This window comes from Cavia porcellus, unplaced genomic scaffold (assembly GCF_034190915.1).
Source record: "Cavia porcellus strain 051 isolate PalLab524CR breed Dunkin Hartley unplaced genomic scaffold, mCavPor4.1 scaffold_28, whole genome shotgun sequence".
Classification (NCBI taxonomy): domain Eukaryota; kingdom Metazoa; phylum Chordata; class Mammalia; order Rodentia; family Caviidae; genus Cavia; species Cavia porcellus.
In genome coordinates this window covers 31565671-31586188 of record NW_026947511.1, presented here as the reverse complement: position 1 = coordinate 31586188, position 20518 = coordinate 31565671, and the positions used below count along the sequence as shown (strand labels likewise).

Here is a 20518-nt window from a genome sequence, read left to right as displayed (position 1 = left end):
GGCGACATGATGAATTCAAGGCCAGCCTGAACTACCTAACGAGAGACGCTGTCTCAAAAAAGTAAAAAATAAAATAAACTTCCTCCCCTGTGAAATGGGGCTGGGAGCGCCTGCACACACACACCGAGGCGGCAAAGATGAAAGGGAATCGCGTGCGCAGCGTGCTTGTATGCTGCCTAATAAATAATCCGCAAGCTCTTTTGAACACCAGCGACCCTGGTGGCTTCTGTGGTCCTCCCGGCCGGCTCCCAGTCTCCTCCCTCGGACGAGCCTCCCTGCGCACTTCGGTCGTTCCACCAGGGGGCGCCACGCGCCGTCCTTCCCGCCGGGCCCATCCTGCGGGTGCAGCAGCCCGGCCCCCTGCTTCCGCACCTCGGCTTTGTCTCTGATGACAGCTGTCACCTCTCCGCAGAGATCCACCTCTTCACTCCGTACGTCGCGCCCCCGTACCCCCAATAGTTCATTCATCCTGAAAATATTTATGGAGCACCTACGCTAGGCCGTGCTTTGTCGTAGGTGTTGAGGTGAGGAGGGGATGGATCAAATGCCTCCTGCCTCCAAGAAGCGCCTGGTCCCAGGGGGAGACGGGGGTGCGAGGCAGTGGGAGCGCCCGCATGGACTTGGGGGTGGAAAGGATGGAACCAGCCGCCTTGATTGAAAAATGAAAAGGTAGGGGCTGGGGATTTAGCTCAGCGGCATAAGCGCCTGCTTTGCAAGCAGGCAGTCGTGAGTTCGATCCCTGGTACCGAAAAAGACAAAAAAGAAAAATGAAAAGGAATTTCTTTGTCAGCACCTCACCTCATGTGGTGATTTTGTTTGCTTCCTTTTTTCCCTTTGCTTTCTGAAACAAGGTCTTGCCATTGTCCTACAGATTGCCCTTGAAGTCACTGTGTAGCCTTCAAACTTGCAGCCATCCTCCTGCCTGGGCCTCCTGAGGTGGTGCGATTACAGACCTGTGATGAATTTTTTGTTCTGTTTTGTGATGCTGGTCTCCTCGCATTATGTGTTCCTACAACTCACTTGAACTTTTGAGCTCAGCTCTCCCTCAGGGCCTCAGACAACTGTTCCATGAACCTCAGCCCTCATCCCACACAGCCTCGACCTCACTCTCGAACCCCAGTTTTTTCTGCCCAAGTCTTCAGGGAGCTCACCTCTCCCCTCAACTACCTCCTCTAAGAAATGCAACAATCATTGATTCTGTCTGTGGCTCACTGCGGTGATTCTGATTTTTCTCTTGAGACAGGGTCTTCCTATATAGTTCAGGCTGGCCTTGAACTCACCAAACTCATTAAGTAGCCCAGGCTGACCTTGAATTTAGGGTAATCCTCTTGCTTCAGCCTCCTGAGTGCTGGGACTGCAGGAATGCACCACCACGTCAGGTTGGGTAGTTTTCCCAGGGGATAGGCCAACTAAGTTTTCTGTGCATGGCAGAAATCTGGAGAAGCCCACCGGCTTTTTCTGATATGACTTCCCTGGAAGACCTGTTTAGGATCACTCACTTAAAGTGCTTTCATTTGTCTTTTTGTTTCCCTACATCTCTCTAGTTACCATGAGGTCCCACTAATCATTCTCTCAGAATTCCTTGGAGCAAGGCAAAGACTTCGTTGTCCCTAATTGTTCAGAACTAATCACAGAATCTTAGAGTTGGAGGGAATCTTAGAAACCAGTAATCCAATGGATTTTAAACTTTTTTGATATGCAATCCAATCCTTTCTTTTTTTTTTTTTTTTCTTTTGTCTTTTTCCTTTTTACTGGTACCAGGGATCGAACTCATGACTGCCTGCTTGCAAGGCAGGCGCTTATGCTGCTGAGCTAAATTCCCAGCCCCCATGCAATCCAATCTTATATAGAACCCTAGAAGGTATGGTGGGCAGCAGCTGAAGCCTGGTCTAGGAAGCCCCAGGAGTCTTTGCAATATGTTCAGAAAACCCCTCGCAGATGCAAGACTGAATTTATCCCTTTCAAACTGATTTTACAACTTTCCCAGCAAGTGAGTAACTGTGCTTTGCTTCCAAGGGCGTCACTCCCCCTGCTTTCAAATACTTCACTGTCAACTGGTCCATTTTCCTTAGGTCTGCAGCGTAAGTCCCTTCATACTTTGAAATTGGATTCCAGAATTAGGGAGGGATGACGCGTGTCTGTCATTCAGGGGACAGTGGGACCAGTTTGGGCAGCTTCAAAAAGAAAGATCAGAATGAGGGAGGGGACCTGCCAGTGGGGTCCTTCTGGTGATTATCACATCATGGATTGTTTTTATTCCTGTTCCCAGGGCTCTGGGCACAGCCTGAATGCTGGCACTGCCCGGGGGACAGGCTGCAACCGGAACAGCACAGCGCATGGACCCCTTGAGGTTGCCATAGATACTGAGGCTCAGGGAGCCGGCGTGCGTGTTGTGATTTGTGTGTATCTTTCCTCTAATTCCCGTAATTGCCGTGGGGTGGCTGGAGGCTGTGTGGGTGCTACAGCAAGAGGGACCAAGGAGAGTTGTGCAAGGGTGTGTGTTTGTGTGCACACACAGAAGTGTCTCCAGTGCACAGATTGCCACTGTGGGCACGTTAGAGTCTGTGCTGTTGAGACGGTGAGGGAGGGAGAAGGAAGTGAGGTAGAGATCAAAAGGAAAAAGAAAAGAATGGACGGAGTTTCCTTCTGACTGTGAAAATTCCCACTTTGTTGGGATATTTCAGACAGTTCAGAGGCAAGGCCAAGCACACAGTAGGCATTTCGTAAACATTTGTTGGAAGCCAGCTAGCGCCACTTACACAGGAGTGTGAATCGTACCCAGGGTTTCACCTTGATGTTTTGTCATTCTTTTACCGGAAGGCACAATGCAGACCGCTTTACACAGTGACCCTGAGCATGTAATGCTGACTCCTTGCCCTCAGCATGTATGAGACCCCTCTTGGCAGGCATAAGAGCCCAATTGGGCAGGGTTTCAATCCTGTTTTTACCTTTTCGTAGGGGACTCAGGGGCAGCCCTGGGCTGCTTGTTCTGACCTCTATCTCCTTCCACTTTACAGTAAAGAATATAAAGTTTCAACAATCAACGTCTGGAGGTCAGGAACCAAGTCCGTCTTATGCACGGGGGAAGGGCAGAGGAGGGATCATCAACTGATACACAGCCTCCATTCTGGAATGCAGGCTAGGGGTCACTTCTGCCTTCAAGGTGGACAGACAGAAACTCAAAACTCGCTGGGCTTGGCAATACATGCCTGTGATCTCAGTACTTGGAAGGCTGAGACAGGAGGAGTGTTTTGTGTTGGAAGCCAGCCTGGGCTACAGAGTGAGTTCAAGGCCAGCATAGCAAGGGAAAAAAAAAAAAAAACCCAAAAAACAAAACTTAATTGACATTCCTAAATTCACAGTCTCATCGCCCTACCCACACTGGGACTTGGGACCTGGCTCTCACCCTCATGCACTGAGGTAGGAAGTGGCCTTATCTTTACTTTACTTCCTGTTGCCCTGGGAGGCGTGGAGTTCAGTATCCTGTCACCTCTATTCTTTCCTTGGTGCTCTCCCAGCTCCAGCCAGTCCCTTTTTCCTGCTGAGCTCTACTCCCTCCTATTCCCTCATGGCCCCATTGGCCAATTCCCTGGCACTTGGTAAGGAAAGGGGGTCACCCTCCTGGAGGGCTCCCTCCTACCACCCCTCCAGGACACAGCCTGGGAAGCTGGGATGCTTCAGCCTCTCCTGGCCGAGGGAGGCTGCTGACCACAGAGGCCCATCTCCCAGCAGGCATCCTGCTGTAATCAAGTCTGAACCAAGTAGTCAGCTCAGCTCTGCTCTGCCTGGCTGGGCTTGGTCTCTGGCTTAGGCTACAGCTGCCCAGGCAGGTTGCGAACCTGCTCAGCCTGTTTTCTCCTCTATTGTGACTGTCATGCACCTCTGTCCCACCAACCTGTGATGAAGGGATGGCAGCTCTCTCTGCCATTCTATAAATATTTCCCAAGACCCTGTAGCTGAGTAAGCAATGATGAACAAAGTAAGTGGAGGCCCTGCCCCACTGCGGCTTCCAATTTAGTGGAGAGGCCAATATTAAATAAATACCAACAGCAAATGCAGTTTTAATTAGGTATCTAAATGCTCTATGTCATTTAGCCCATTAAATAAATGCTCACAACTCTGTGAAGCCGATGCTATTATTATTAGCATTTCTCAAATAAGGTAACTGAGGCGCAGAGAGAGTAAGTGACTTGCCTGAGGTCATACAGCCTGGTGGATGAGCTGTCCAGAATTCCAGGCTGGTCTCATTCCACAGTTCACTCTGCTACGCTCTAGGTCTCATGCCAGAAAATGTATTACAAAATGACAAGGAGCATAAAGGAAAAGTAGCGCTATCCTACAATGAAATAAGCTGTTTTTTTCTTCCCCGTTTGCTCTTTTAGCCAGGAAAGCATAAAGCCTTTTCAGATCATCTCCACTTCTTCCTTTTCAGGGAAAGAACATTCGTAGTAACTTTAAGGCTGGAGCGCATGACAGCAGCGTTCCACCAGCATCTTGCCCCAGGCTTGGTTCCCTGATCAAACCTAGCCTGAAGGTTTGATTTTGTTTTCTAATAATCTCCGAGATGCTTACACTAGTCTAGACTGTTGGCCCCCTGCGGGGAGCAGCTGGTAGCTGGCTCTGTAGACTGGGGGATGTCTCTGGACATCCCCCAGTCTACCGAGGCAGCGTGACAGAGGCTCTTTGACCTTGGCCCTCTCTTCTCTAGGAGAGGTGGAGGCTGGGGGCCCGGGACCTATGTGTGTGGCCCCTCCTGAGAGCTCGGCGCTCCAGACCCTGCCCCTCTCGCCCACGCCTTCCTGAACCGTGGCAGGGGCCGCCCCAGGACGAGCCCGCGGGGCGGGTGGTCCGGCGCCGGGAACCCCCTCTCGCGCCTAGGCGCTGGGGGCCCAGGCCCGGCGGCTCCCGGGGCAGGGGGCGGGCCGGGGTGCAGGCCCCTCCCCGGGGGCGGGGCCGCGGCCGGGCGGGGGGGGCACGGGCTGGGGGCGGGGCGGCGGGCGGCGCGGGGGTGTCCCTCCCTCCCTCGCTCTCCCCGGTAAAGTCTCGCGGTGCTGCCGGGCTCAGCCCCGTCTCCTCCTCCGGCTCCCTCGGCCGGGCGGCGGTGACTGTGCACCGACGTCGGCGCGGGCTGCACCGCCGCGTCCGCCCGCCCGCCCGCCAGCATGGCCACCACCGCCACCTGCACCCGCTTCACCGACGACTACCAGCTCTTCGAGGAGCTCGGCAAGTACGGCCCGCCCGCCGCGGCCCCCGCCCTGCCCGCCGCCCGGCGCTCTGCGGCTCCTCGCCCCGCCCCCCGGCCCTGCACCGGCCGCTGCGGCGCCCCCTCGACCCGCCCCACCCCCAGTCTTCCCGCGTGCGGCCTCGCGGGCCCCGCAGCCCCGGCTCCTGCCCCGCAGCGCCCTCCGCGCCCTGCAGCGGCTGCCCGGGCCGCGGCGCCCCGCGCTGCGCTGCCGTGGGGACTGCACCGCGGACCGCTCCTGGGCGCCCTCCAGCCCCGCCCCTCCCGCACCTTTGGGGCGCCCCCGACCCCTGCTCGGCGCCCCCTCACCGCCCTGCCGCTGCGCTCACTCCGCGTCCTGTCCCGGGTCCCGCGCGCCCACAACTCCGGACCCTCCCTAAGCCCGCGGCTCCAGCCCCGCTGCTGTGCCCAGGTGCGGGGTGGGGGGCATGGGGGCCGGCCCCGCCCCCCAGTCGGGGCAGCTTCCAGGATCCCATCCCTGCGGCTGGGCAGCGCCGCAGCGCCCCCGGCCCCTCCCCCCAGCCTGCAGTGGTCCCGGGAGCCGCGCACCCGCCGCAGCCGCAGCATCCCCCTCCCCTGCGCACCGAGCCGGCCGCCGCAGCCCCGGCCCCCACCCCCACTCGCACCCTCACCCTCACCCTCACCCTCACCCACGGCGCCGCCGAGCCCGGCCACTGCAGCCCCTGCCCCACCTGCCCCCTGAACGTTTCCAGAGCCCGGGAATGCGAGTTTCTATGTGGCGGGGCGCATTGAGGGAAATGTCACGGAGAAAGGGAGCCAGTGATGTAGACTCTCAACTGTGTCCTGTCTTTCCGGCTGTCAGTTGAGCTGGGATGCAGTTAGATGAACCTGGTGGGGGTGATATTTGAGTCTCACTTTCCCCCATGATGAGGGAAAACCGCTCTCAAGGAATTACCCCGTCCCTTGAATCTCCTCCTCCCTCAAGCTGTTCCTGCTGAGAGAAGGGCAGGGTGCAGCTCCCTTCTCTCCTCTTGGCTGGGACTGCAGGGCTATCAGTGAGATGCAGCAGGTGTGTGTTTGAAGCGTCGCCCACCAGCTCCTGGTGTACAGCCTGAGGTTGGGGCTGTTGCATTGCCCAGGGACTAGATGTGGGGGTGGGAGCAGGTGGTACTCCACCCACATCTGTTGAGTGTCATAAGGTGGCCTCGTCCTTCTGCCTTGTGTTGGCTGGTGCTGGTCACTGCGCAGGTGTGTGTGTGAGTGGGACTGAAGGTCGGGTGGGGGTGGCATCACTGCTCAGACCTGAAGTGTGTTTGTGTCACTTTGCCCTGCTCCGTGTCCCAGTTCTTTCCCCCTTCTCCCTCCAGGGGTGCTTTCTCTGTGGTCCGCAGGTGTGTGAAGAAAACCTCTACGCAGGAGTATGCAGCAAAAATCATCAATACTAAGAAGTTGTCTGCCCGAGGTGAGTGCTCCCCATCTTCATGTCTCCCTGGGGATCCTTCCAAGGGCTTGGACTTCTGCAGATGGCCCTGGAGTTGGGATGTATGTGTTCTAGCACTTGGAGATAAGTGAAGATACCAGGGTGGGTGGACTTTGAAGCCAGACAAGCAGTTAAGTGGGGAATTGGAAGTGCTCAGGGAGGAAAGAATGAAAAAGATGCAAGAGATGAGGGTGGTGGTAGTGGTCCCTGGAGGCTCAGGGGAGTCCAGCCCTCAGGGAAGAGGAGGATCTTGGGGTGGTGGGTGGTGTGGCTGGAGCATTGGCAGCCTCTCTTGTTGAGGTGGTGGTGGCCACTGTAGGCCTGTACTGGTCCCTGTGCCCCGGTGGTGACTTACAGGATGGAAATGCAGTAAATGAGCAGCTCTGACAAACCCAGCCTCCCCTGCCCACCAGGCGGCAGAACAGACTCCCAAGGGAATGAAATCTGTAAACATCAGGGGAGGCTGCTACTGGCGAGGGCTTCTCAGGAACAAATCCTGCCAGATGAACTTGATTGCTTTTTTGATCAAATTACCAAGTTGATGGTGTAGCAGCAGATGTAGTCTGTCCTGGGTGATGGGTGATGATGCCTCATGGTCTAGAAATCCCAGTGGCCTGGTCTGAACGGGAGCTGCACTGCCTCAGGTGTGAGGAGTATGAAGGCCTGGGCCTTGAAGCCTCCCTTCTGAGATCTCCCAATACACGAGGCTGGAAGGGCCAGGGCCTGTCGTTAACACCTCCGGTGTACTCTTTCTGAACCTCAGTGTTGATTGGGTGCTTGCCAAGCTTACCTCATCTGGTCGGTTCGGACCAGCAATGTGTGAATTGCTCTATGAATAGGTCAGGTTTGTACGGAGGTCAGGTCCTGGATGGTGAGGCCTGGATTGTGGGGTACAGCCCAGGGACAAAGGTTATGAGACTGGGAGAAAGGAATTAGGACTAGGCAGTAGGACACCATAAATATATTAGAAGCACGGACACATGCCTGGGAATGATGTGGGCTTTGGCCAGTAATGACATGGACATCTCTAGGGCAGGAGACATAACAGATGTCCCAAACTCTCAGAGAAACTATAAAATTCCAGAGATGACAGTGGGCTTCTATCACGCTGGCTGTTCTGGGACTTGTTTGCCGGGCTGCTTTTGGCCCCTGCTTGGGGAGTCTCTTCTCTCCATGACAGGACTTGTTTCCGTGTTTCCCACCTAGCCACCATCTCTTATTTGTGTACATTGGCTGTAAAGTTGACTTGTTGATTTTCCTTCTTTCTGGGTACGTTGAATCCAAGGCAGTGGTTACCATAGAGATATTTGGATGGTCAGATGCCCTCCTCCCCTGGGGTGGGGGAGACCACGGGGGCTGGGCACTCTGGCAGACAGCCTCTGACAAAGAATGGACGGACGGTGCAAGTGAGGACGGGTTGAAGGCCAACACCTTCCAGGCCCACACAGCATAACCCTGTGCATCAGAAATGGGATTCGTGTCTGGATCATCAGCCGTGTGGTGCTCCGCTCTCCTCCTCTCTCCAATGTCCTCTTAGCCAGTGAGGAGAGAGGGAGAGACGGCTGAGAGCCCAAAATCTGGGACGTGGCGATGGCTGGTGGGTGGGTGTGGAGCGCCCTGTGTTGGGCTTTGGTTTTTCACTTCTCCCCTCCCCACCTGAACTCCCCTGGCCTGTGTGATAGTTTCCCTTCCTCACTGCTTTCCATCTTGTCCTGTCTTTCCCAACTGGCATCTTGGCCAAACTGGATGAGGTTTCATTTCTCTGATTTTTTTCAACTTGAGAAGAGGATTCTTGTGTAAAATCATCTGCTTCAGACAGCAACTCCCCCTCTCTCGAGATGGTTCTGCCAAGACTGGGGCTGTGTTGTGTGGCTTGCGTAACCAGGTTAACTTTGGGACGGAGGTTTGGTCCTGGCTGATAGGCTCTGATGCCAAGCAGAGAGGTGCAGGGTGTGTAGGTGCCAGTCCTGCATGAAGGTGGGAGCATGGGCAGGGCAGAGGGCGCGCTGGATTGTGGGTATGGCCATGGAGGCTTTGAGCTCCTGGAGGGCACTGGGCAGAGATCCTCACCAGGCTGGTGTCCATGAGGTTAGGGAGTTAAGGCCATGGCTTCTCTGCAGCCTCTCAGTTTACGCTGTATATTTTATAAAGTTGCAGTAGCTTGGGCTGGGTTTCACTCATCGCTGTCTGTCTGTCTAGGGCTCCACAGGTGTTAGATTTCTGTGTCTGGGAATGTTGTGGGCCCAACAGGGTCACCTGTGGAAGTCTGAAGGGGTTTGCTGTATCTGCTGGACGTTCTTGCCGGCTTGGTTCGTTGCTTGTGACTATGCTCAGACTGAAGGGAAGGAGAGAGGGTGTAGAACTGCTTCTCCTTGGCATCTATGGTGAGGCGGCCCAGGAGGCCTGGGGAGAGATTGCTTAGTCTTGCGGGGAGGGGGGTCAGACCTGGATGGGAAGCCTTCTTGAGGGCTACTGTTGCTCATCATTGTGACCTCCAAGCCCACATGGGTGGTAAAGTTGCCAGGTTAGGAATTCATATATTTGTGTGTTGAGTACTGTTTTTTTGCCATGGGCATATCTGTTATTTAGACTCTGAAAGTCACATACTGTCACTCCATTTGCTTCAGAGAAGTGAGAGGTGTGGATATGAGCTCTTTCTTGAGCCCATGGTTCTGAGCTTAGCGCTGCTAGGCTGAAGGAGGCATTTAAAATAGGCTTGGATGAGGGAGCTAGTGGGCCAGGTGATGGCAATGATGTCGGTATTTTAAGATTTAAGAGCACCCCCCCAAGGAGCCTGAGCCCTTATGTCTTTTTTTTATTTTTAAATCTTCATCTTCCCTTCTTATCTTTATTCATATGCATGCAGATTTTCACCTCGTGGAGCGTAACATTTTATATCCTGTTCTCTTTGCTTATATCCAAAGCATTTTCCCCATATTGCTACAGTTGAAGGGCAAATGGTCCTTTCTTTCTTCTACACAGCTTAGGATTTATCCTCAGAACAATTAGCATCATAAGAAACTTCTGTGTTTGGACCATTTCTCTGGATTCCAGTTGCTTGCACTGAATTGGGTACTGGAGTAATTCCCAAGAGATGCTACCAGAAGCAGTGATGAAATCTGTTTTAGCACTTGCTGTAATTTTATTTATTTAATCTCTGTGCCCCACATGAAGCTATTTCTATTGAAGCTACATGTAAGAAAAGCTCTCCTCTTCATGAGGACTGGGAAGGGAAGTGAAGGGAAGGAACTATGACTGTTTCTTTATTTCAGTGTACACAGGTGCTGGCAGAGTGCCTGATCCCTGCTGAGCACGTACACATTAAATGGATGGATCAAGAAAAGGACAAAACCAGTCATGGCTGAATTTTGGCTTTGGCTCCTGGGAAGCTCAGAATCAGGTTGCTGGAGCCCTCGTACCCTGGTGCCAGCTTGGGCTCCCTCTTTCTGAACCAGGAAACCAGGCTGCTAGAGGAGAGTATGGATAAGGATAAAGGCCTTTGCTTGGGGGATAATGCAAGGTGGGAGATTTAGAAAGCTGTGTAGCTTATGGTTCCTCCTTCTTTGTCATTAAGGGCTTTATAGCACCATTATTGGAACTTCCTCTAAGCAATGGCTTTCAATTTTAGTGTGCATAAGGATCAACTTGAATGTGGTTTAAAATGCAGCTTCCTGGTCTACAGGATTCAACAGGGTCTACAGGGATTCAACTTTAGGATGCTTGGTTTGGCGCCCAAAATCTGCATTTTAGCATATGCTCTAGCAAATTTCATACAGGTAGTCCATGAGCCATTATTTATGAAATGCCATCTAAAATCAGCAGAAGTTACAAAAGCAGTGGCAGTCACTCTGGCCATCTTCCTGGGATTCATCCCATACCCCTTAGGCCAACCTTCTCTACAGGTGTCTCTGCTGGCATGTGGCCATCTGTGATTAGAGGCCTCATTATGGCCCCCGAATTGGGATGTCAGTCAGAACTGGAGGTGGTGGCAGGCTGACTAGTTGGTGTTGTGGCATGTTGGCTACCAGAAGGGTAAAGGCTGTCCCTTTTCTGGGTCCAGCTGGCCCTGGGAACTGAAATGAGATCCCTCTGGATGATGCCAGCTGAAAGTCCCCACCCCCTTGGTGTTGGCCTGAGTAGCCCCCATGACATTTGTGTCCCCTGTGGTATCTCCAAGTGAGACTTTCCTGTTCAGGATCTCAGTGGAATGAGGGGAAGAGAGGGAGGGTGAGGCAGCTCTATGCTGCCCTGGAACACTGGAACTTGAAGCATTTAAGGAGGTTGTGCACAAAGCCCTGTTTTCCTCTTGAGGATAAAACAGGCCATTTCTGTTAACAGAGAAATGGCGTCCTGCACAGAAGGGGCTGATCGCCTCTGACTCCTCTCCTGCAGTAGATGAGGAGACAGCTTAGAGGTCCTTCGTTTTGCCAAGGCTTCTTCTGGGTCACTTTCCTCCTACAGTCGTGATGTGACCTGTGGGACTTAGTCACACGACACTGGTCTGTCACCCTTTCCTCCCACCCACCTTCAGAGGGACTCAGAGCACTGCATCAGGGCGAGGATGGAGGCTGGAAGGTGGCCCTGTCCCATAGGAAAGGCCTCTGCACGCTCTGTTCATTTGTCATTATATGCTTGTCAATCGCTGTGCTGAAACCTTAGAGGTGAGTGGCTGACCCTGTTCTCTTCTGAGGCTGTAGACAGGGAAGGGGAGCAGTGACCAGTTTCTGTCCCCATCTCTGTGCTGCTGCTCTCTGAACAGCCTTGGCAGGCAGACAAGGACCTGATCCTATGGGTGCCAAAAAGGTGGTGACAGGAAGAGATGGGCACTTGGCACCTCTGGAGTGCCTCTCTGCAGAGGCCCTTTGTCACCTGCCCATGGTCAGTCACATCGGTTCCAGGATAACTGGGGAAACCAAGGCATATGTGATTTCCTGGGGATTTGGTTTTGTTTTCGAGCCATAATTATGTCCATGATTTTGCTGCCGTTTAGACCTCAGCATCCTCAGACAGCGTGGCCTTCACTTCCTCCCTGGATATTCCTTTTCAGACACAGGTTCTGGGTCCTTTGTTTCTGTGATGAATCCTGGCATGTCACCCCACACCTCTCTGTGGGCCCAGAGCGCTAAGCCCAGTGGAGCAAATCTCATTGCTGGCTGAGGCCCCATTTTCATCTGTACCCATATTTTTGGACTCTGTGGTGGGGACATTTCCAGCCACTCCCCCCCAACACCATCTCTACTTCCTGGGCCCTATCAGCAGCAGTAGCAGCAGCAGCTTCCCATCTGCTCCCCTCTTTTCTCCTCCCTCTCTTTCCCCTCCCCCTGCTTGCCGCTGCCCTGGGAGGAGCTATTTTTAGGGGCTGCTTCCTGGGATGTTTTACTTGGGGCTGGTTACCATGAAGGAAATGTCACCAAAACAGTGGGCAAAGGCTGCAGGCACCAGCAGCCCTGCTGGGCACACTAAGAATTTAGCAGCTGACTCTGTTCTGACCGTTAAAAGTGACCAGAGTGTCCACAACCAGAGCTTTGCCTTTTTGGGTTTGCCAGTGACCGCAGTGGGCTTTTCTCTATCAAGGCTGGATTGGAGCTTGAATCATGGGGCATGTCTCAGCTCCTTAACCCTAAAGCTAACCCTTTCCCTCCTTAGTTACAGCTGTCCTTTTCTTGAAATCCAAAAGCCATAGTGAGTTTTAGGTCTTCATGTCACCTGGCTGACAAGGGTTGTCAGCTTTGGTTTGGGGCTTAAAAGGTGTAATGTTTAGGGGACAAAGGTTTGGGGGTTCACACGGTGCATTTCAGGCTCTGGGCCTTGTAGTCACAGCCCTCAGCTAGGCCTTGCATGTGTGGGTGTGAAAGAATTAGAAGCAGTGGTTCCTGGTCTGATATGATGGAGATTCTTCGCCCTTCTGGAGTGAGATTCAAAGAGGAAAGGATGTTGTGTCCCTGTAGTGCTGGGGTGGGATTGTGTCAATAAGCTGGTGGGGACTCCAAATCCCTGTGCTGCCCTCATTTGTGGTCCTCCAAGTGATGCCCACTGGGACAGAGGGGGCTTTTGCTGTGTGGGAAGGAGAGGGAATCTCCCCACACCCCATCAAGTGTCTGAGATGGACGGGGCTGCAGGAAGCATCTGACAATCCTATTTGGGGTCACAGGCACAGACGTGCAGAACACCCTTTGAAAAGGGCAAAATGTCAGAGATTGGAATTCAAGGAGAAGCCTCAGAGCCGGAGTGTGACCACAGGTCCATTCCCACTTACAGAGGATTGTGTGTTTAGGTGGCAGCAGAATTTTCATTTGAAGTCAGCGCTGGCGTTTGTGATTTTAGAGAAATGTCACTGAATAAGAGGGCAGGTCTTGGGCAGGGCCACGGAGGATAGGTGGCCAACCCTCCCTGCTCCGCCATCCTGGGCTGGGGAAAGAAGAGTGCATTTGGAGTAGGCTCCTCTCTCAGGGTGGAGAGGATGGTGGCTGAGGGCGCCGCATGCTCCTTTGCTGCACGCTGTCACTTCACTAACTGCTTCCTCTTTTCTGCACGCTTTGGTGCATGCTTCTGGTTACTCCTTGTTGCCCTTCCTGTAAAATCGTGGCATACTTGACCAAGCCTCAGAGCACCTGGGCAGAAGGGCAGGAAAAGGCAGGCTTGCCAGGATCCTCATTTCCCAGGGCCTGGCTCTTCCCTGGGCCAGTGTTGAGGGAGGATCCAAGCGGGGCCTGGAGGGTGGGAGCAGGCCCCTGATAAGGCCACTTCTGCTTTCTGCTCCTGTTGCTACCTCAGCTCTTAAGGGGGAAAACTTTGCAGAGGGCTGTGGTTGAAGCTGGGCTGAGGGCCGGCAGGGGTGGGTCTCCATGGCAGTAGCACACAGGCAGGCAGGAAGTGGCCCTGTGCAAAGCGGGAAGTGGCTGTTGTCAAACAGGAAGGGGGGGCTGGGCTGTGGCAGGGGGTGGGGAGAAGCCCAGCAGAATGGTGGATGGGAGGGAGAAGGGTGGTCCTGGGAAGAGGAGGTGGCTCCAGGAAAAGGCTGCCTCTGGCAGGAGCGCCAGCGGGTGCTGAGTGCCTCGGGATGCAGAGCCAGGGCCTCTTCCTATCACTGTGGACCAAGGCAGTGGCCTTGTCACTTCAGGGTTGAGGATGCTGTGTTCAGCCAGGATGCCCCTACACTTGGGAAACATACTCAGACTTGATTTGTTTCTGCTGGGGTGGAGCAGCCCCAGAGGTGACCACAGGATAGGAGTTGTAGGGGAAAGAGACAGGGCACAACAGTTGGAGGGGCTGGAGTGGTGGCTGGGTGGTGCTTGGCATGAGAGGCCAGGAGCTTACGTTGAGAGAAGCCACTGGGCTCGCTGAACAGGGAGCTTTTCCATGGCAAGGCGTCATCACCAGCGAGGCTGAGGAAGAAGAGGGACCCTGCAGGCAGCCACGTCTCCCGGGTGGTCCTCTCCCCGGGAGCCCCCACCCCCTCGTCTGCTTTTATCCTGCTGTCTGCAGGCCATAGGCATGGGTAGACCACACCCTGAAGCACGACGGGGGAGCTCATGAGAAGCCCCAAGAGTGGGTAGGAGGGTGCAGGTGTATTTGGGACCCTGCATCTGCCCAGGTGGAGAGGAAGGTGCTTCCTACTTTCTCTGCTGTCTGTGGCAGTAGCTGTGGCCGTAAGTCTGGCCCAGGAGTCTTTATTTTGTCATGAAGCACTTGGAAAGGAGTCTCTTGTCAGGCACTATGCTCAGTATCCAATCCATATTATCTCATTTAAACCTCAGGTCTTGGTTTTTCCATAATATAACTTAGTAAAGCCATTCTTTTTTTTTTTTTGTACCAAGGATTGAACTCACAACCTTGTGCTTGCCAGGCAGGCGCTTACCCCACTGAGCTAAATCCTTGGCCCCTGGTTTTTCCATATTAGAATAAGAAACTCCTTCCCAAGCTAGGTGCCTATCTCATCCTTACCTCCATTGGTCCAAATCCAATGTCGCTTTCTCACTGAGGCTGTCCCCTGTGCCATGAACAGCACCCTGGTTACTTTCGCCCTTCCTTGCTCCATTTTTCTACACAGCACTTACTATACTGTCTACAAGCTGAGCTTCTAGAATGGCCTTCTCCCTCCCCCGCCCCACCAGGATGTGAGCCCCAAGAGCAAGGGTTTCATCTAGTTTGTTTGCCACTGTTTCCCAGCATCTAGCACAGTGCCTGTCACATGGTAGGCCTTGATAAATACATTTTGAAGGGCTGAATGAGGCGTCAGTACATTTAATAACTTTCTAGATATCACAGTGCTGGACTTAATCCAGAACTGTCTGACTCCAAAGCCATGCGTTAATTACTGTACTCCATGGCTTAGAATCAGGGTGAGGATGAAGGCATAACCTGGGGTTCAGGGGACATGGGCCTTGCCCAGAACTTAGGACTCAGCTCTATGGTAAAACTGAGTGGCTGGGCAGCTCCTTCAAGGCGCTGAGAGCCTCAGCCTATGTCTCCTGTCTCTACGCTGAGTCACTGGTAAAGCCAGAGCGCCTTTTCTTATTTTTAGTGCTGTTGCTGCTGTGGGGCCGTAACCATTAGCCAGTAAGAGACTTAAGGGAGGAGATAAACATTAATCTTCTGGGCCTTCCCCTCGGTGCCACCTCCACATTGCAAGATGCTCTTTTCCCTCACCTGTCTGGGCAGCCAAGCCCAAGAGTTGTGGGTCAAGGGTGGTGCGGTGAGTGGTCAGAGACGGGGCCAATATGTCTGCAGTTTGGCAGGTGGCTGGCTGGCTTGGTGCCTCTGTCTGTCTTCTGGGACTCACTTGGATCTGAGGAAGAAGGTGGGATAGCTCGGACATAGGCCCACATCTGGAAGAAGCACATCCCACCCCGTACCCCACAACCCCACCACCAACCTGGCTAGCATGGCTGCTTCCTTGAGGGCCCTGGCTCATAAACATTCCTCACCACCTCCTTTTGGGACCAAGTGATGTGGGCACTGAGAGTTACCTGGGGTTGGCTGCATCCTGGGCAGTGGTCACGCTGCGTCTGAGGATGGCAAGGGAGGCCCAACCCAGAACTTCGTGCAGCTGAGATAGATTAGCTGGGCAGCAGGAACTAATCTCTGCCAGTCCCGCCTCCTTCCATGAAGCAGAACTATTGCTCTTGGGAAAGTTTAGTACAAAGCTGAGGGTGGATGCTAAAACAATGAACATGGATTCCATTTCATCTGAAGTCCTTACATTATCTTGACAGACAGGCCAGGCTTTGTCTTACTTTATCTCTTTCCTGCCATGAAACCGTAACAAGTTATTTCATGTCTCTGGGCCTTAGTTCATCATCTGTAAAATGGGTGCAGTCTTAGCACCTACCTGGTGGGGCTCATTGTGAGAGCGATAGGAGGCTTTAAAGAGACTACTGTGTGGGGTGGAGATGTGGGGGATAAGCCCCATATGAGAAAGATGGGTTGCTTAGCCTCGGGAGTTGGGTTGCACTGACCTCTGCCCCTCAAAGCCCACAATCTTTGCTCTCACTTTTCCTTTTTCACCGTGGCAGAGAAAGAAGGATTTAGGTCCAGACCACCTGCGTGACTTCCTGTCTGTTTCCTTGGGCAGTTACAGTACTTTTATCTTTTTAAGCCTCAGTTTCCCCACTTGTTAGAGAGCTAATCAGGTTCCTGCTTGACAGTTTCCATGAAGATGGCAGTGCTCCTCCTCGCCTCTGCTGGTGTGTGGCAAATGCTTAGTAAGTGATGGCTATTACTGCTGCTGCTGTTACTGATGAGCCTCATGGAGCTCTTGCTTGTGGGAAGAACTCCAGGAAGCACTGCTTAGAAAGGTCCCCCTACTTGAACTTGTGACCAAAGGCTGACTGTCGTGACCTGTGATGTGTGAATCATGAGAAGTGCAGGGGAGACCTGGAAGTCAGGAGGAGACGTCACCATCTCCCAGGAGGAGCAGGGAAGGCTTTAGGCAGGAGGTGACTTTGGACGGGATTCCAGCAGGTAGAGAGTGGAGAACGAGGTGTCTGGGCCTCCTTGCTTGGGGCGGCATTCTCTGTGCCTTCCTGGCTTTGCCTTCCTGGGGAAGGAATTGACCCATGCAGCTCACTTGGCTCTGAGGACTCACAGATTCTGGTTATTTCCTCAAAACAGAGCAATCCAGAGCCCAAGGATGAATAGGTCAGAGCTCACAGCAGTGACCTCAAGGAGGACCGTGGAGAGAAGCAGGAGTTGTATCTTGTTTTCTTTTTCTATAAAATGGCATCAGAATAGTGGCAGCCAATAGAGTTGTTACAAGGAAAAACCAAGAGCTGTGTCCGTATATAGATGTCAACCCTTGGTAAACATTAGCTATAATTATTATTTTAAGTTACCAGGGTTGTGGTGTAGTTCAGTGGTAGAGCACTTGCCTAGCATAACTGAGACCCTGAGTTCCATTTCTAGCATCATAAAAAAGGAACAAGCAGAAATCTTACCTTAGTTATTAGCATGCTCATTGGTCAGTATTGTTATGTTTCAGAGTTGACAGGATGTACATAAGACAGTACATACAAAACTAGCATTCTGCCTGATCGTGTACTAGGCTCAGTACAAATCAACTGTTACACTGATTCTCCCAACCTTTTTTTTTTTTTTTTTTTTTTTTTTTTTTTTTTCTCCCAACCTTTTAGGGTTTTTTTTTTTTGTTTGTTTGTTTGGTTTGGTTTTGGTTTTGGTCTTTGGTGCAGGTTCAGTTATCTGTGACCAGCCATGATTCAAATATATTAAATGGAAAATTCCAGAAATAAGCAATTAATAAATTTTAAATTGCGTGCCATCTGAGTAGCAAGTCCCTTGCTGTTGTGCTCCTTCCCACCCAGGACATGAATTATCCCTTTGTCCAGAGTATTCGTGCTGTATAAGCTACCTGACCATTAGTCACTGAGTGGCCTTTTTGACTATCAGATAGACAGAGCGTCACAGTATTAGTCCTTTCGTGTAAGATGTGGTGCTGTCCATGGTTTCAGGCAGCCTCTGGGGATCTTGGAACATCTCTGCCTCGGAAAGGGTGGGGTGTGCTGTGCTAGTACTTCCAACAAGAAAGAAATCTGTATAGCAGAGGAAAGAACACCGGTTTTAGCTGAATGCCTGGCTGCAGTTCTTGGTCTTCACTCACTGGCTTGAGGTATTTAACCTCTCAAGTCATTTATTTTCTTACCTGGAAAAACTATCTCCAGGATTGCTATGACTTGCTGCGTTAATTCACGTAATGCCAGAAGTAACTAGTCTGCCTGAGAATGAAAGAAATATGAATAGCCAGGTGACCATCAATAGAATGGAGGGTTGATGACTGTGGTTTTCTCTTTGCTGCTTTTAGATCACCAGAAACTAGAACGTGAGGCCCGGATATGCCGACTTCTGAAACATCCAAACATTGGTGAGTGCCCCATATGGAGTATTCTGTGGTGGGGTCCCCCCTCTCCTGTAGTATTTTGTGGAAGGCAGGTGCTCAGAGTTGGCCGCTTTTGTGTGTGGAGTCATGTGTGCCTGTGAGCCTTCACCTGGTGTCCTTTGTCTTGACCTGAGCAGAGTAGCAGCTGTGTCTCAGGACGCTAAGACTTTCTCATTGAGAGACCCGAGCGTCTCCCTGGCTGTGGCACCGTCTCAGGCGGGGCTGGGAGGTGCTAGAATAGGTTTTAGACTCCCCTCTCCCCTTGCTCCTTCAGCCTTTGGGCTGAGGTCCAGGGCCCTCAGAGTGTGAGGCTGTGGGCTCCTGGCCTGCCAGCCTCCCTCACGGGGGCCATCCGTAGCCCTGAAGAAAGGCTCAGGATTTTGTTTCTGGACCGGAAAGAGTTTTGTCCCTATTGCAGTGTCCTGTGCGCGCTGAGGTTTCCATGGCACCTCTGGTTTGCGTTCTGCTGCCCGCCTGCCTGACTTCTCTGGAGAAGGGATGGCAGGAGCAGCTCAGATGGGGAAGGAGAGAAAATGAGAGGATGTCTCGCTGCTCCCACCCTGACTGGGGGGACAAGGGCACATTGTTGTTTGTTCAAAGGCCTGAGGAGGTTTGCCTGCCACAACCCACTGTGGCTCATTTCTACACTATTGAACTGCAACAGTCTTTGCCAAAGGCATTGGCCCCCGTCTGGTGCTCCTTGCAGCAGGGACAGAAACGAGGTTGGCTGCGGTGTCTGAGCAGAATCCCCAGTGTGGACTCTAGGCAGAGCAGGGAGCATCTCCTAGGTTTTCTCTGAAAGCCCTGAGTCATCACAAAGGACAACACGTGTTCTGTGCTCCTCAGGCATGGCCTAAATATCAGGGCTCCCACAGTGCCCTGGAGGCTGCCTGCTTCACTCTCTTGGTGGCTGGGGCTGCGAGGCGACTTGCTGGAGCTTGATGCTGCCTCCAGGGCCACCCAGCTGCTGGCTCCCAGATCGCAGAAGGCTGAGTATGAGCTAGTGGGAGAGGCGAGCTCGTCCTCCAGCCCGTGGAGACAGGAGCAGCACTGAGGTAACCAGCATGCCAGCCAGGGCTTTATAGATCACAATCAAGCAGCTTGGATTACACCCGAAGCAGATTGGCTTAGTCAACGCCCCGCTCCGCCTGGTGCTCTTGTACCACCGAGCCAGCACCTCTCAGCCAGCGAGTCTTGGCCTTGGAGCTCGGAGCCTCTTGGGTGGTCTGAGGTTAGACCTTACCTGGAAGACTGCACGGCGGGGACCAGTGTGCTGCCGTGGGTAGAGCAGGACCCACAGAGAAACACCTAGAGCAGCAGTCACAAATTTGGGCTTGTTTTGTTTGGCTGGCACAGCAGTCTAAAAATATTTTTATTTCCCAATATTTAAAAACAAGATTTTGCATTTTGAAAAAAAAAATCGTACTTCCCAGATTTTCACATCAGAAGGCTCGACTCTAAAGCCACCCACCACCTCGGAAACATTGCGGGGTCCGTCTTGGGTCTCAAAGTCTGAGGACCACAGACAGCTTCCTTTCCTTTATGCTCCTCGTGGCCAACTGGAACAGCAGTGCTGAGTTTCCTCCTGTAGGAAGGGAAAGGAGTAGGGACTGGTGGTAGAAGCAGACCAGTGTTAACCCCGCTGGTGGCATGAGGAAGGTGGACCGCAGAAGGGTCGGGGGATGATGAGGACGGCTGAGGGGCCGGGGATTTTGCTCAGCAGTAAAACTGGCTACCTGTCAAACATGAGGTCTCGACTTCGATCCCCAGCACCTAAATAAATAAATAAATACAACTGAGATAAATATGACTAGGAAAAACAAAGGGTGCCAGGATATTAGCAGAAAAAGTGCTGGCTACTTTTCATACATTTCCAGGATTAAGTTTATCATACATTGACTTTTTAGACTCTGCTTTGTCTGGTCGTCCTTTCCCCACCTGCCCCCAGCTCAGAATACAGGTAGAGGAGTGGCTCCTCCCAGGGGTCTGCACTGTTAGGAAGGCGGCGAGACCTGCGGCAGTCTCTTTGTTGGCGTGGGCATCAGATTGCCTAGGACCGTGCTTCTGTTTCACCACTGCCCACAGGTCTCAAGGGTTCCTGGTCCAGGACCAATTCCAGGGGCAGGGACAGGCAGAGGGAAGGGTGAGTCAGGACTGTGTCCTAGGAGCGCAGGCTGGCTGGGCTCCCCGGCTTCTGGTGGGAACCAGAACTCTTGGAGATGTGGCTGAGCTTCAGGTCCAGGAGGCGGGGGTTGCCATGGATCCGGGCCTGGCTTGTGACTGGAGAGGAGGCAGTTTGTGCCCCTAATTCACTGTTCTTCTCTCCACTGCTCTGCCCTTCAAAGCTGTGGCCCTTTTGGCTCTGGTCTTTTTAACTCCATCTCAAAGGGAGACCAGCAGAGCAGCCCAAGAATGGTGCCCGGTGGGGAAGCTGAGAGCAAAG

The 20518-nt window shown here is 52.9% G+C and overlaps 1 protein-coding gene across 30 annotated transcripts in view; it reads left to right on the top strand.

Moving 5' to 3' along the window:
• The window catches only part of Camk2g (calcium/calmodulin dependent protein kinase II gamma), a 61554-nt gene that overhangs the window by 1637 nt on the left and 39399 nt on the right, over positions 1 to 20518 (top strand). For 12 of the 30 annotated variants that reach the window (XM_063238667.1, XM_063238663.1, XM_063238664.1 and 9 more), the window contains 2 exons: positions 6571 to 6665; positions 18001 to 18060. In XM_063238667.1, the coding sequence (XP_063094737.1) occupies positions 6571 to 6665; positions 18001 to 18060 (155 nt within the window). Of the gene's footprint in view, positions 1 to 5010; positions 5228 to 6570; positions 6666 to 18000; positions 18061 to 20518 lie in introns of those variants that run through there. The other 18 variants (XM_063238684.1, XM_063238687.1, XM_063238677.1 and 15 more) reach the window with 4 other exon arrangements.